At 35.3% G+C, this 16,106-nt stretch overlaps 1 protein-coding gene and 1 pseudogene across 1 annotated transcript; both read right to left on the bottom strand.

The window, feature by feature from the left end:
- Window positions 1-5,292: 5,292 nt before the first annotated feature.
- LOC142532402 (protein FAR1-RELATED SEQUENCE 5-like) lies at window positions 5,293-7,733 on the bottom strand. Its single transcript, XM_075638710.1, has 5 exons — window positions 7,167-7,733; window positions 6,581-7,062; window positions 5,573-6,385; window positions 5,410-5,477; window positions 5,293-5,333 (listed from the first exon to the last, which is right to left on the bottom strand). Exons 1-5 carry the CDS (start codon window positions 7,731-7,733, stop codon window positions 5,293-5,295), a joined length of 1,971 nt encoding a protein of 656 aa, XP_075494825.1.
- A 2,585-nt stretch (window positions 7,734-10,318) lies between these two features.
- Window positions 10,319-15,394, bottom strand: LOC142532403 (toMV susceptible protein tm-1(GCR26)-like; annotated as a pseudogene).
- Window positions 15,395-16,106: the final 712 nt, after the last annotated feature.

Genomic DNA, 16,106 nt, shown 5'->3' on the forward strand with positions numbered 1-16,106 from the left:
TGTAATTCAGTTATCTGCTCTATTTGAAAACCTTTAGAGATGATAACTACGGTCATTTTACTCGGAATCGAGCTTTTATCATCAAGATTATGTGAATGAAAAGCATAGTTCCTTGAAATAATAATCTGAAATTTCAAATCGTCCTATAAGTTGGCGCTAATAGATTCTGGTCATCTAATTAGTCAAAATTTGTTATATTTTAGAAAATTGGTTTTTTAGTACATATATTCATATTTTCTCTAGAATATCGACAATGATTGATGATATGACGCTACACGTATGTTCATGTCACCATTGTCTAGCGATTTTAGTACATATATTCATATTAACGTCATGTCATCAATCAATTGAAAATTTGATTAAATGTTTCAAAAATCCGATTTATTGCTCTAAGAAATTTTTTTGACCCATTATAGAGGATGAAAATTATATATAGATCAGCTTATAATTGTCAATTTTAGAACTTTCCTTCATCAAACGATTTTTTGAGTGATCATAGATATATATATATAGTTTTTACAAAAGAAACTGTAGCTACACCGACTCAGAGCAACTATACTTATATTTAATAAAATACTGGCATCCGATTAAATTTTAAAAGCAAATTCTTATACATATCATTTTTTTTAATTTTCAAATATGACCACTAGTGCTAAATTTATATTGTGCAGCAAGAACCATTATAGAGCCGATAAAATATAAAGAGTTCATATTGACATTAATTATTGTATTAATTAAAAGGTAGGTTTAAATATAAATGTAGGTTTCAATTTCAGTAGAAAAATTAAGGATATATATATGAATGAGATACTTTAAATTCCAATAATATGGAGGAAGGTTCATGAGTTTATTATACAATACCAAGAATTTAATCCTTCCAAATCTGTGAAGGCTGTTCAATTTAATTTTTTCCCAAATGGAATTTTTTTTATTACTCGATCATGAGGGTTTTCTCTATCTCCAACGAAATTATGTTCTCTTATTTTCCCATCAACGTTATATATATTCTTGAACACCGAATAAAAGCTAGCTAATACAAAGTTTTATTTGTATGTATCATATTTTTATATAAACAACTTATAAATCTATATTGGATTTTATATTTTACGCGACGCTCGTTAGACGAGTGATATCTACGTATGAAATGTCAAACAATTACAAAAAAACGAAACATAAAAAGTCATGTAATTGGACTAAGTTCTATGATGTAGTGATGTATTTTTTTTTTTTGCTATTAGTTATCATCACTTAATAGGAAAAAAAATGTGCCATTAATGAAGATGGCCATATTCAATTACCAATAAATTTGAATTTATGTTATGGAAGATATTTGAAATTATTTATGATGAATTATTTGGAGATATATGAAACGTAAATGCAGGATAGACTGAAACAAACTAATATTTATGCGCGATAGGACTAAATAAATGTTGTGTTATTATTTTTATTTGCATCATAGCATGAAGATTTTCTATTTTCAAGAACGATAATGAATAATTTCTGTAATTTTACCAATCAATTAATTAATATTTATAATAATGAATAAATCGAACTAAGATTTGATGGAATTTACGTATAATTAAAAATTAAAAAAATTAATTTAAAAAATGTTCATAATTAAAAGATTAAATCTTCTAATTATTACAATGAGGGTGGCATGGAGCGACTAATATGGGGCCAATCCCTAGTAATGGAAAATTATAGAGATTATCGAATTACTTAATTTTTTAGGGTTTTTCTTACAATGAATGTGGTCAATGAAAGACAAAATAATGTAAACCTAATTAATAACAATTAGAGATGAAGAAAAAAAATGATTGCAAGACTCCATTGTCATTTTTTCTCTCAAAGTATAATGCTGCGATTATTTTATACGTACTTTTTATGCATATACTAGCATCTTAAATAAATGGGAAGGCTATTTAATAAATTCAAAAATGCTAAATCCATGAGCATGACCAAGAAATATATGCATAAGTTTGAATCAATTTAACGTCGATTTGACAAGAAAATATACGCATTTGGATGGATGGATTTCAAAGAAAGAATTTGGAGTCCAATATATAAGTCCGTCTAATTTGTTTGGCTGTTCATGTCCGAATAATTTTTTTTATACTTCGTTACGTTCCAAAAAAAAAAAAAAATGACGACAAAGGGTTTTTGAATTGAAGAGCTGATTTTAACCTTTCTAAAAATTTAATTTGTAGAAGTCATACATATGTATAGCACTTGTATTTTCAATAGAAATGGTTATGGTAACATGTGAAAAAGTTGATGAGAACCATAAGCATAACTAGGGTTTAGGGTTGGTTTTGAACTGTTTTTGAATGACTGGAATTTAACAATTGTTCAAAATTGTTGCTAGCATTTTATTTTTGGAAATTTTCAAAATTAATCCATAACTTTTCTATGCAATTCACCCAAAAATACTTATAATTAATATCCGCTATTATATATAATCGACGCTTATAAATTAAATTTATTTTTATATCATGCACGTTGCACGTATATGATTCATTTTGAGTAATTAAAGTGTTAGCACTAAATATATGGGAAATAAAATTTTAAATTGATCGACTTGTCCCATTTTAAATTTTGGTCTACTAACCATTCAAATTTTGGTTTCTGTGCAAATAACTAATTAAATTTTTGGGGTTTTTAGTCTTATTACGTCTTAATGTAGATGTGACACGAGAAAATATTAATATGGTGCCGAAAGTTGTTGACATGACGTCGAAAATGTTAATGTCACATTAAAATTAGAACACAGATAAAAATCAAAAGTTAGAGCTTCAAGATCAAAGTTTGACGAAATAATGAACCGAAACTAAAATGAGAAAAATCAGTAGAAAGATAAAGTTTTTTTTTCTCCCCATTTTCCACGAGTTTATATGTAATATATCTGATAACCCTACCCGAAGAAGAAAATTTATTCGTGTCTTTTTTAATAGAAAAAATAACATAATGGTTTTTTTAGATTATTTTTATTAATGGTTTTTCTCCAAAACAACGAGAAAAAATAAATAATATACCGAATCGGGTGTGACAAATTATTCAAAACGAAAATTCGTGTATATTAAAAAAAATAAAATTTGCAATGAAGTTGATACGGGTGGCCAATTAAATGCGCTGCGACTCTGGTTGTTACTTCATTATCAAGTTGTACATTATGCTTCATATGTCGTTTTCACTCTGACATGAACCAACCAGCACCTCTTGTTCCGAGTCAGAAAACAAGCGACTTCCCAACAAAACACAGCAAGACAATTGTCCAAACATCCGACCAATGAAACTCTTGACTGATTTTTTTTTTTTAAATATTAGTAAATAATTTTTGAATTAGAACTTCATTGTTTTAATAAGAATTACGCAAAAACTTGTGTGCAAATGGTCTTACGAGTCATATTTTGTGAGATGAATTTCTTATTTGGATCATCTATGAAAAAGTATTACTTTTTATACTAGGAGTATTACTTTTTATTGTGAATATCGGTAGAGTTGATTCGTCTCACGGATAAAGATTCGTAAGACCGTCTCACAAGAGACCTATTCTAAGAATTAAGATTGTATTCTAATGAAATGATTTGATTTGAACGGATCGATAGAAGTGATTTCAATTACTTCGACATCATCATTTGCAACCACAAATAAAGACAAAAACTTGTGTGAGATGGTCTCACAGATCGTATTTTGTGAGACGGATCTCCTATTTGGTTCATCCATGAAAAAATATTATTTTTTATGTTAAAATGATTACTTTTTATTGTGAATATTGGTAGAGTTGACCCGTTTCACGGATTAAAGATTCGTGAGACGGTCTACCTACTCACAAATAAAAGTCAAATTACAAGAACGGTTTCAAGAAAGCTAGCAGAATTGGTAACTTCTTTTAACAATCACTCTTTCAGTTTCAATTATATAATTTATATTTTTGTTTGTTTGTCCAATATTGATAGACATGTACCATTTCTAACAATATTTTTTCTACTCTTTTACTAATATATCTCTATTTAATTTGCGGTCTTGTAACTAACTATTGGGAAAAAAAATTATTTATATGAATACTCGGTAAAATTTTGAAAGTTGTTTGCATACTTCAAGAGAAAGGAAAATGTAAAGAATTATGTGGAGTTATAGTAAAAGGGCAAAAACTTGTGTGAAACGATCTCACGAGTCGTATTTTGTGAGACATATATCTTATTTGGGTCATCCATGAAAATGTATTACTTTTCATGCTAAGAGATATTATTTTGATTGTGAATATCGGTAGGAATTGACCCGTCTCACAGATAAAGATTTGTGAGATCGTATCACAAGAGAAATTCTCATAGTAAAAGTCTACTCTTGGGAGATTGAGTTGTCTCGAATTAACCCCGTCCGCAACACCATTTTGAAAAACTTTAAAATAACTATTGGAAACGTTTAGCATATACATTAAATTTGAAATTCATTTGAATTTAGTACATTCAAACAAATCAAAAAATTTGAAATTTATAGATCTAAATGCACTTTAACATTTTTGAAAATTTAATTTGATTGTGATTCCGGCATGTGATAGAAGTAATATCTTTAGTAAGATGGGCTCAAGCCCAACCCAGGTAGTAATGGTTACATAAAGTGTAGGCCCAATCTGACACGATTAAATTGTTTCTATCCATTTAAACCGTGTTTGGGATGATAAATCACTTGTTTTTTTAATAATAAAATTAAAAATAATCGTGTTTTATACTAAAGTTATCCATAAGGATAAGGAAGAAATGAGAATTAATATAAGAATTTAATTAATGTTATATATATATATATATAGAGAACTGCTGCGCTACACACCATTAGTGTGTACCATGATGGGCGCCGCCCCAACCCCACATCATTTTTCATTTTTTTTTTGTTTTTTAAAAATTAAAATTACAGCTAGCATTAAATTTAAAAACTCTACAAAATTGCCAAATTAGACATGAGCTTTGTGGGTGCCGCCGCCAGCCCACACCATAATTTTTTTTTTGTTTTTTAAAAATTACAATTACTAAAATCATCAGATTTCAAAAAACTAAAAAAATACCAAATTAACATGAGCTTTGCATCTATCACACAAGTTCTTTATGATTGAAGCTATAAAAAACAACAAAACTAATAGAAAAAAATTCTGAAAATCAAATAAATAAATACCAAAAAATAAAGAACTTAACAATCTCATAGGTGGAACTAAATGAAAAAAAGAATAACACGATGCACCAAAAGATTACTAAATGAAAAACAAAAAGGACATTTCGTTGCATAAATGAACTTAATTCATTAATCCAACTGTGTTCCAGTTGTTCGCATGTTGTTAGAACCTGCAATAATAAATACAATTCTTAACATCAATATCTCATAACACTATTGTTTAAAAAAATTAAACATTTAAAGTACCAGCCATTGATGTAAACTCTTCTTCATTTATGTTGTCATCGTTGTTATCATGATCATGTATAGTTGATCTAGTAAACGACACATCGTCATATTTACAAAATAAATGAAATTATTTGATTTGTAAAAAATTTATAAAATACACACAATATTAATCAACACATACCCGTTATGCAAAATTGGACAATTGCGCTTGTCATGAGACACACCTCGACTCTCACATCCACGACATAGTCTGGCCTTTGAGATTGACTTCTCCTTTGATGATTTCAATCTCTTCCCACACCCCTTTGCTCTTATTTCAGAAGGATCAATAATACCAAGGACCACATCCATGGTTCTCTTCTTTTGACTTTCACTGTTGAAAGTATTACTAGTGTTTATCTCTTTAATTTTGCTTAAAATATAATCTAATTGTTTATCCAAGAAGTTTGTCCCCTCATCAGTCAACGACGCATCATCAATTGCTACGGAAGCTTTATAAGATAACCTCGAGTATCTTGACATCAAACTCTTTTCTGGATCATCGATGCTATTTTGCTCAGTCTTGAAATACATGGCATCAACCTTTGCAACTCGTGTCCATCGTTTCAGTATATATTTATCAGGCAATTGATACACTTGGCTAATATGAAAAAAAGCTAACATATGTCTGCATGGAATGCCATCGAACTCAAATTTCATAAAACTACATGATATGGAGTCCATCAGTTTATTATGAGTGAGCACCCTTGGTTTGGAGGAAGAACAACTTTGAAAATTCATCACATTGTAAACCACTAATTCAACTCCTTCAGACGTTTGTTGCAGAAAATAACCATCACTCTCATTCATTTCACTTTGAAACTCTAACCATTTTCTTTTCGTGTACACCTTGACCATTTGAGTTTCCATTGGCCTCTTTGACTTAATTTTGGGACACTCATTCAAATCAATATGGTCAGCAACTAACTCATTGTGCCTTTGATGTCGGAGTGCCCTATTGAAACGAGTGGTAAAATCCATCAATGAGTTCTTATTAGAGACGTACTTCTTGAAAAATGCATGTGAACTTTCAGATCTCTAACTACTTGAGATTCCAGCACAAAATACATTGTTAAAATATGCTGGCACCCACTTCTGTCGTAATTTATACATCAATAACAACCAATCATTTTTTTTCAAATTAGCACACTTTATAACATCTTCCCAAGACTTATCAAATTCATCAGGTGTTGTAGAATTTTGAATGACGTTCTTTATGCTTTGATAGTAGTCACGAAAAGTCACAGGATTTAATTTATCTGAAAATTTGTTCAGTATATGCCACAAACAATATCGATGCACTACTTGTGGGAAAACTTGTGCAATGGCCTTTGTCATAGCAGGATCCTGGTCAGTAATGATCACGTCTGGTGCACCTTTAGGCATGGCTTCTATGAACTTGTTAAATAACCAAACAAAAGACTCAGTCTTCTCGTCACTTAGAAATCCGCAACCAAAAACGATTGTCTGATGATGATTGTTAACTCCTACAAATGGTGCGAAAATCATACCATATTTGTTAGTGTTATATGTCGTATCAAACACCACTAAATCACCCAATACACTGTTTGTCATCCTTGATACAGGATCTGCCCAAAAACACCTACTAAATCTATTATCCGAATCAGTCTCCTAATCAAAGAAAAAAGCTGAACACTTGTCTTTCTCAGATGCAAAGAACTCAATTAGTGTTTCAGCATCAATACCTTTTTGTTCATCTCTTACGATTTTCTCACAGTTTCTAATATCTTCTCTGTGCAACCTACATGCTCAGGCCCTCCATACTCTATTTCCAATAATCGCATTTGTTGACAAATCGGTACATTGGCTTCTGAAAATTGTTGAATCAATGCTTTCTTTGATACTGAGACATTTCGATGTGAGCGTAGCAAATGCACCTTTGAAAGAGTCGAAAGTGGATGATTATGGACTTCCATGAAGGTACTGACAACCCAATTAGGACCAGTTTGTTCCTTGACAAATGTAATCATTGACTTACATCCAGTTCTAACTTCACCACGAGCTCTTTCCTGTTTCGGTTGATCGTCTTTTACATGTTTCATCCGGCGGAGTTCATCTGTATGGCCTTCTTTAAAGCATACAAATTTTTTCCAGACAACTTCATTTGTCATATTTTGTTTCTTACTATTGCTCATTCTCGCGCTAAACCCGGCTTCTCGTGCATATTGGTTATAGTATGAAAATGCATCATCCAGTGATGCGAATTTCATCCCGATTTTCGGTTTTCGATCGTCTGCAACTTGGGGAATGAATAGCTGATCATCACCACTATTTTTTTCCATTGCTTAGAGCAAAAATGACAAACACACAATTTAGAAAAATATGATGATTTTATACAGCAAATTTCTTTGACTTAATAGAAAATACTATCATAATTAGTGATGATAATTATAAATCCTATAGTATCGATAGTTTGTCTAAATAAATTAAAGGAAATTAAAAATATTTTATTTTTTAATATATTTTAATACAAACGAAATTTTATTGTCAAATTTTGACTTAATCTCATTTCATACACATTTTGCCGACTGAGAACTAAATAGTTATCATTTCTTGATATGAGCAATAATTAGTTCAATGTTAACCAAAATTTTTTAATATTAAAGTTGTTATCACAATCGTAAAATGAGATGAGGACATCTTGAAAATGAACACAAATTCAACACACTATTCTAGAAAATGAACACAAATATGAATAGGTGAACTAACAACAAGAAAGATTTGGGAAAAAGTAATTGAAAATAACGTATCCATCTTTTACGCACAAATAAAATGTCGTAAGCTTTGTTTTTGTGTAATTAAAACACAAATTTATAAGCTATGTTCTTCTGTAATTGCAACACAAATCTTGAACCTCATTCTTCTATAAATATGGAATTGCAGATACCGTAAATGTAAGGTTAGAAGCCCTAATCTAAAAAAACCATTGTAAAATCCACGAGATTCGAAGCATACCTTGGTAAAGTTTCACCGGAGCTTGAACGGGAGGCAGCGGAGATTGAGAGACTGGGTGGAAGGTGAGTTTCGGAAGAGAAAGAGTATCTTGTTTGCCTACTATTTCTGAATCTTAAGCTTTGTATATATCTTCTTTGCCGTGAGTTTGAAATCTGATGATTTTAGTAAATGTAATTTTTTAAAAACAAAAAAAAAATTATGGTGTGGGCTGGCGGCGGCACCCACAAAGCTCATGTCTAATTTGACAATTTTGTAGAGTTTTTAAATTTAATGTTAGCTGTAATTTTAATTTTTAAAAAACAAAAAAAAAATGAAAAATGATGTGGGGTTGGGGCGGCGCCCATCATGGTACACACTCATGGTGTGTAGCGTAGCAGTTCTATATATATATATATATATTTGAAATTTATTTCACTAAATATTTTATAGGCTTTCACATGCAATTATCTATTCAGTGGAGTATCTTAGTGGGCCGAGCTGATCCTTTCCATATAGTAATGGTTGGGCCTTTGATAATCCAACAGTGATTTCAACAAATTAAAGCCCATAAATTTACTGAACGTGTAGAACTAAAGTAATAGCCAAGATTCACATGAAACACAATTCCGAGTATGTACGTATAGGTTATGATTGAATCCCAATTTATTGGTGAGACGAACCCAGGGGAAGCTCATTCTTCCTCAGGATTATTAGTTCAAAATTAAAGCTCGAATACCTGGATTATACAATTAATTAAGTATAAATTCTCATTAAATTCTCGAACCCAAATTACTTGATGAAGAAAAATGTATTTGCATTCCCTTATTTACAAAAAAAATATTCATGCACTTTTAAGACCCACATGTCTTTTGTCATATGAAAATCGGTACAAAAAATTAAAAATATTGTACTGATGTTTGCACAATATTTGATTTGCGGGCGTGCCAGGTGCGAAAGTGTACCGATTTGTGTGAAAATGATAAAAATCTAACTTCTAAAAACAGACGAAAGTGAATTCTAAATTTGACCGTCGGTTCTAATCTCTTAAAACAACTATAACGCCAAAATGAAGAAAACTATTGGAATTTGAGGAATAAACCCCTGACATTGTTTATATTTTCAATAAATCGTAGAAATTTACAAGACATAAAAATATAACAAATAGAGTTGATGAAATTTAAAACGAGAAGACGTAGATTGCTAGAAATATGCTGGAAAGCTTGAAAAATTATTGCTTGAATATTGGAATTTTAGCAGAGAGCTTTTTTGCAGATTTGTCTGTAGAGTTCAGTTGTCTTGCGTGCCGATGTCTTTTTCTTCCATGCGCTATGTCGTTTCTCTCCATTCCCCCATGAGCCCATGATCTTTCACACTACCTTCGCACGATCTCCATTTCTTTCCTCCCACGTTGTGATCGGTTTGAATTGAGGAGAATTAATCTGTTATGGGCTTATATAATTTAATTGGGCTTCAACATTTAATTGGGCTTCCATAATTAATTATTTTTAGTCCAAACAATTGCCCCCCGCAAGCATTGGTCAGTGGGCCAAAATGCTTGTATGTAAGCCAATTCCATTTTGTTTATTTGGAGCGGCCCACAAGCATTTATCGTAAAGTGGGCTAGCAACTTTGGGCCGAGCCCAATTCTCCGTTGGATTTCTTCACAGCCGATTTCTTCTCAAATTCAAATCCCCAATTTTGGCCCTTTCTCTTCTTCCCGCTTCAGCGCTCCCTGCTCTTTGTTTGATTGCTCTCCTCTATTAGTGAGGAAGCGCGCTGTTACTTGGAATCCATTCGTCTCGCTTCCGCCGTCGACTCCCATACACCGTAGTTGCTGAATATTTCACGGTGGCTCAGGAATCATCTCCGGCGCCTCTCCGTGACTCCACTACCGAGGATTATTCTTCTTCTCAAGCCAACATCGTCGCCCAAATTACAGTTGTTGTCGATGGGTTGCTGTTGAGAAAATAATGTTGTGTCGATGAGTGGAACCGATCGCGTCGAACCAAATTCGGTAGTTGACGGAGGCTTCGGCGGAAGATCCACGTCAACCACCATCGAGTCAACCATTTTTCCTCTGCATTTCATGTATAAGAGCACCAGTAGCCTCTGGATCATAGAACGCCTTGTCTGGTGCATCTAAGGCAGAAACTCCCATCTTTGGCAAGCAGACACGAACCTTTGATGATGACTTGTTTAACTTCTTTGCTTTGAAAGCTGCAAATTTCATATTCTCATAAATTGTAGTTGCATTAGTGTAACCTGTTTATTGTGTTCGTAAATCTTTCTCTGTTGAAAATTTGAAGGTACGGTGGCTCTGGGTCCAAAGTTCACCATATCTAAGGCACCAACACTTAGAACCAAGGGTATCTTCTTATCTAATATGACATCGAAACGTGAACTGTCACATGCCATGTTTCCTCCTACAATGTAATCAGCTACCTCAATTGTGGTGATATCCAAAACACCCTGTATAAGTCCGGCTTTGACAAGATCTTCCATAGCCCTTCCTCCTATACCAGTGGCATGGAAAACTAATGGTTCGAATCCTTCTTGAGCTAATCTATCTTTGACAGCATTGACACAGGAGTTGTAACCCTGAACATCGTTATACCTAATGTAGGCTTCTCATTATCAGTGGCTGATTCTTTGGAAAGTTTTTTAGCCGTCCCATCACCATTACAGCAAAAGCGGCAGCGCCATTAGATAACACCGATCTACTCACACTGTTAATGCCACAAACATCCACCACTGATGGAAATAACACCAAATTCGATGTTCCAACATATGGTTCGGCATTGCCACTGGTCACAGTTGATAAATCACCTTTTGGATTCCAATGGGAAGGGACGGAAAACCAGAGGAAATTAAAGATGTCCCTCCACTGCCACCAAGCCCGATAACTCCAGCAAGAATGTCATCACTTTGAACTTTGCTGAGGAAAGCCTCAAGAGCTTTGTTCGTGATAGCAGTAGCTTTGCCTCTATCATCTGGGAGCAGGGTACTGGACTTTTCCCCTTCTGCCGCAGAGCAGGAGAGGACATCATTTCTCGACACAAACTTGAAATCCCCACAGGTTTTAACATCTTTTGAACTGGTGGACACATCAACTACAACCACCGACACCTATATAGCATGTTTGCCCTCTGTAGCTTCCATTCCTCCTTGGATTTGGAATTATCATGGCCATTTTTATTGATCTGAAGGACCTTTGGGGGCCCAAGAGACCAAGAAAGCTCATTCTGCATGCATTCTTCATTCCGGTGCCATTTCCATAGGCGGTGAAAAGAATAGGTATGTTGTAAGGCCCGATAATTTGATTATCATAATCTGATATGATTTGTGGATAATTGAAATGTGATTATAGACAGAACGGATCAGACCGGGGAAGCCGGAAAAGAAGTTGGAACTATGTGCGAGGAAAAGACCTCGCGCATATGCGCGACCCCGCCGGGCTCATATGCGCGAGGCAGGCAGAGGACCTCGCGCATATGCGCGCGCAATATTGATCCGCGCATGTGCGCGAGGGTACCCGAGAGTTGTGAAGAATGATGAAGGACCTTGCGCATATGCGCCGAATGAGGGCGCGCATATGCGCGAGCTGCCGAGAAGCTTATCGCGGAGACCAGTAGGTCTCGCGCATATGCGCCGGTTGAGGTCGCGCATATGCGCGAGACGTGTTACTTGAAAGAATGAGTCACCTAGCCTTCTCATGCAATGTGTATATATATATACAAGCTTTCAGTTAGTATGGAAAAGAGAGGGGAAAAACGAGAAACCGAGGCCAACTTCAAGTTCGTGACTTTAGATTTGGATTGTGCAAAATCCGTCCGTCTGAATTATAATCCGACTTCAGTACTGTGTTACTATCAACGCAGGCTACAAATGGACGTAAGTTTTACTAAGTTTTGATATGTCTTGGAATTATGATATTGCCAGAATCAGATATGATTGACATATTCTGTTCTTGACATAGTAGACATCGTATAATTGAAATCGGATCGAAGAACAGATACCGTATGAAATTGTTATGAATTTTCAGAGTTGATTTGATTGTGATTAGACTGATTTGATATCAGAATTGTGTTGTTATCAATTATGAAGTGTTGGTATTGATATCTGATTGATACTGTATTGCTGGGTATATTGATATTATTCAGATTTGGATCAGAGGAGTTGTTGATTATATATACTGATATTGTATTGCCGGTACTACGAGATTGTATCATGATATCGTTGATATGGATCAGATTATGTTTGAATTGAGTATTGATCAGAACATGTCTTGAATTGAGTTAGACATTGATACAGTGTATTCGATATTGTTATTGCCAGATTGATTTGACAGGTAGTGAGCTCGAGACTTCGATAGAGTGAGATCGACAGAACGAAATGAAAGGTATAAATTGATGTTGATACGGGATTGCACAACTCGAGTCCGATTCGACTTGAGTTTCCCAAAATCACATACTTTACCTTATTGCATTGATAATTGCAATTGAATGAGATTGATATCTTTGGTCTATTGATTTATGTATTGAGTCATAGGCTGGTGCGCCTAGTCGTAGACGATTGATCTCGTGACAGAGGTACCAGATAGTGATGGAATCGTCACTGGGCCATTGCACATTGTCACAGAGGTTTGGCCGATATGCCAGGGCTGATGTGCCTAGTCTGTGGCTGATTCGCCAAGACGCCGGATGTTTGGTTATATCAAAGTGGATAGAATTGGAGTTTCTTCTATTACTGATATTCGATATCGAAAGAGCCAAAGTCCATGAATAAGAACGTACCACCACCCCAATCGGGAGTGTAGGTGGGTGTATGTTCTTATTCCGATCGGGATCCCTGGATTAGGATGAGTCGAGTCAGAGTCTAAGAGTCACGGAGTGTGATTCAGAGTTTGTATTGATTCATGTTTCTGATTTTGATACATGTTATGAATATCTGTTTCATACTGTTATACCTGTTTATATGAAATGCATGTATACATGATTTATACTGGGAATGTAATTCTCACAGGAGTTATCTGGTTGTTGTCTTGTTTGTATGTGTGCATGACAACAGGTGGGACATGATCAGGATCAGGAAGAGGATGAGAGATTATAGTTAGCGTGGAGATCCGGGCCCAGAAGCAGAATAGAATTCAGGATGTATAGTTGTTGAACCTAGTTGAGATAGAGATATGTAGTAAATGACTTGTACTTTGATATTGATATGTATATCAGATAGATTATTTTTACGTTTCTGCATTTATAATTTTAAAAAAAAAAATTAGTCCCACTTTTCTTAATTGTTATATTTGACCTTAATAATGATTAAGACATGAATTAGCGTCCGGGTTCCCACATATGTAGTCTCTTGTTGTATATGCGGTTTGCATGTTTGCTCTTCACATGTAATGCTGGATTGAGATTGGCCATAGGTTGGCCTCAGCTCCCTGGTGCACTTAACACTTAAGCACTGGTGTCATTGGGGTATCTTGCAACATAGGTAACTCTTAACTCATATATGCTCTTACATGCTGCATCCACTCAAGACGACTCCCTCGTCCCTAGCATTTATGCATTGCACTTCAGTCGGACCCCTTTCCCGCATACACGTATATGCATTTGCACTTCAGTCGGACCCCTTTCCCGCATACACGTTTATGCATTTGCACTTCAGTCGGACCCCTTTCCCGCATACACGTTTACTTACTGTTCTTGCATGTGGTGACTCCGCTTTTGATTTGTTGACTGTTGGTTTGGTGTTGTGGTTGTTGGGTGATGGATGTGGAATGAAGGTGTGTTTGTATGTGATGTCTGGGATTGGATGTTGGGAAAGAGTTTCTATTCGTTTTTAATCCACTTAACCCAACTTATTTCAATAGCTTCAATCAAAACCATAAGTTGGCTTAAAACTCCCCGCTCCCGATTATTTCCTCCCCTGATCTCTTATCGAAGCAAAATGAATTCAATATGATAAAAGTGGCCTCCTGGCCAACTTGAATTGATCGTCTTTGTTTTTGAATCATAACAAATATTTACATTAGTGGCCCTAAGGCCTACATTCAAACAAAATCCCACAACATGAAGCTAAAAACATACAAAAATGGCTGGTTAGCCTATTTTTCTTCCAAAGTCAACTTCTGGGTCTTCTTGTGGCTCGCATAACGCCCTTGTTCTTTTCTGTTCTTCATTATTACTCGCTGTTCCGTTCGGTGAGCCCAACTCCCCGCTCGATATGTTTCTTTCTTGCCCTATTCTAAGTGGCCTAATGGCCTACTTCACGGGCCTGTTACTGCACATGCAAGCAACCAATTTATAATGGCGGTATGGTCTACTTCACCATGATTTCTCATACCATAAAAACATTAGAAATAAGTGGCCATAAGACCGACTCCCTAGTGAAACAAAGGGCCTTCAAAATAATGAATGAGAGTGGCTTACTGTCCCACTTTCTCCGATCAATTTTATTGTTGAATCATAAACAACAGATATTTATTTCAGTGGCCCTAAGGCCTACATCATATTACATCTTGAAATAAGGAACTTAATATATACAAAAGTGGCCCGGAAGGCCAACTCCCCACTGAAGAAGGCCAACTCCCCACTGAATATTACCTTCACTCGCAAGCTTTTCCTACTTCCTTCCCTCATACTTGGAAAATACGGCTTGAGATACTTGCCGTTTATGCATCTTTTGTGTGGATGGCCATCTACGCTTGATAGCCAATATGCATTTCCGTCTAACACCTTATGTACCTTGAATGGTCCCTTCCCAGTTGGGAGACCATTTGCCCAGCTCCCTATCCTTTGTTCCTAGTGGTAGTATGGTCTTCCACACTATTTCTCCTTCGTGGAAACTTTTCCTGTTAACTCTTTTGTTGTAGATTCTCGTCACTTTTGTTTTGTAACAGCAAAGCATTGTACGCTTGGATTCTCAGCTCATCCAGTTCTTCTAACTCCATGATCATTGCTTCATTATAATGCTCAAGGGAAAGTTTGTTTTGCTTTGCCACTCGCATCGATGGTACCATAATCTTCAATGGGAGCACTGCATCATGGCCAAAGGTAAGGGAAAAAAGGCTCACTCCAGTGGCAGTCCCTCTTGGATGTTCTGTACACCCGCAAAGTTCATGGTAATAGCCTTGGCCAATCCCTGGGATTCTCCTCCATCATCTTTTGCTAGAATCTTTATTAATACTTTATTTGATGCTTTCGGCTTGCCCGTTGGACTGTGGATAATGAGGGGATGAGTTTATCAATTTAATTCCATAATCTTCTGCAAATTCCCTCATATCTGAGCTTGTGAACATAGTTCCCTGATCCGTGGTCAATGACTCTGGAATTCCAAATCTATGAATAATATTCTCTTTCACAAAGTTAATGACATCCCCTTGCTCCGCTTTCTTCAAAGGCACTGCTTCTACCCATTTGGTGAAAAAATCTGTAGCCACAAGGATGAACGAGTGGCCTTTAGATGATGAGGGATAGATTTTCCCTATTAAGTCCATGGCCCAGCCCTTGAATTGCCATGGTTTGACAACGCTGTGAAGCTCATCCGTCGGAATTCTTTGGATGTTCCCGTGTCTCTGACATGGCTGGCATCCCCTAGCATATTTGATACAATCTTTCAGGATGGATGGCCAATAGTAGCCATACCTCCTTATCAACCATCTCATCTTTATTCCAGATTTATGCGCTCCACACACTCCGTCATGAACTTGCTTCATGATC

The sequence above is a fragment of the Primulina tabacum genome, chromosome 18 (assembly GCF_025594145.1).
Source record: "Primulina tabacum isolate GXHZ01 chromosome 18, ASM2559414v2, whole genome shotgun sequence".
In the NCBI taxonomy this organism is placed as follows: domain Eukaryota; kingdom Viridiplantae; phylum Streptophyta; class Magnoliopsida; order Lamiales; family Gesneriaceae; genus Primulina; species Primulina tabacum.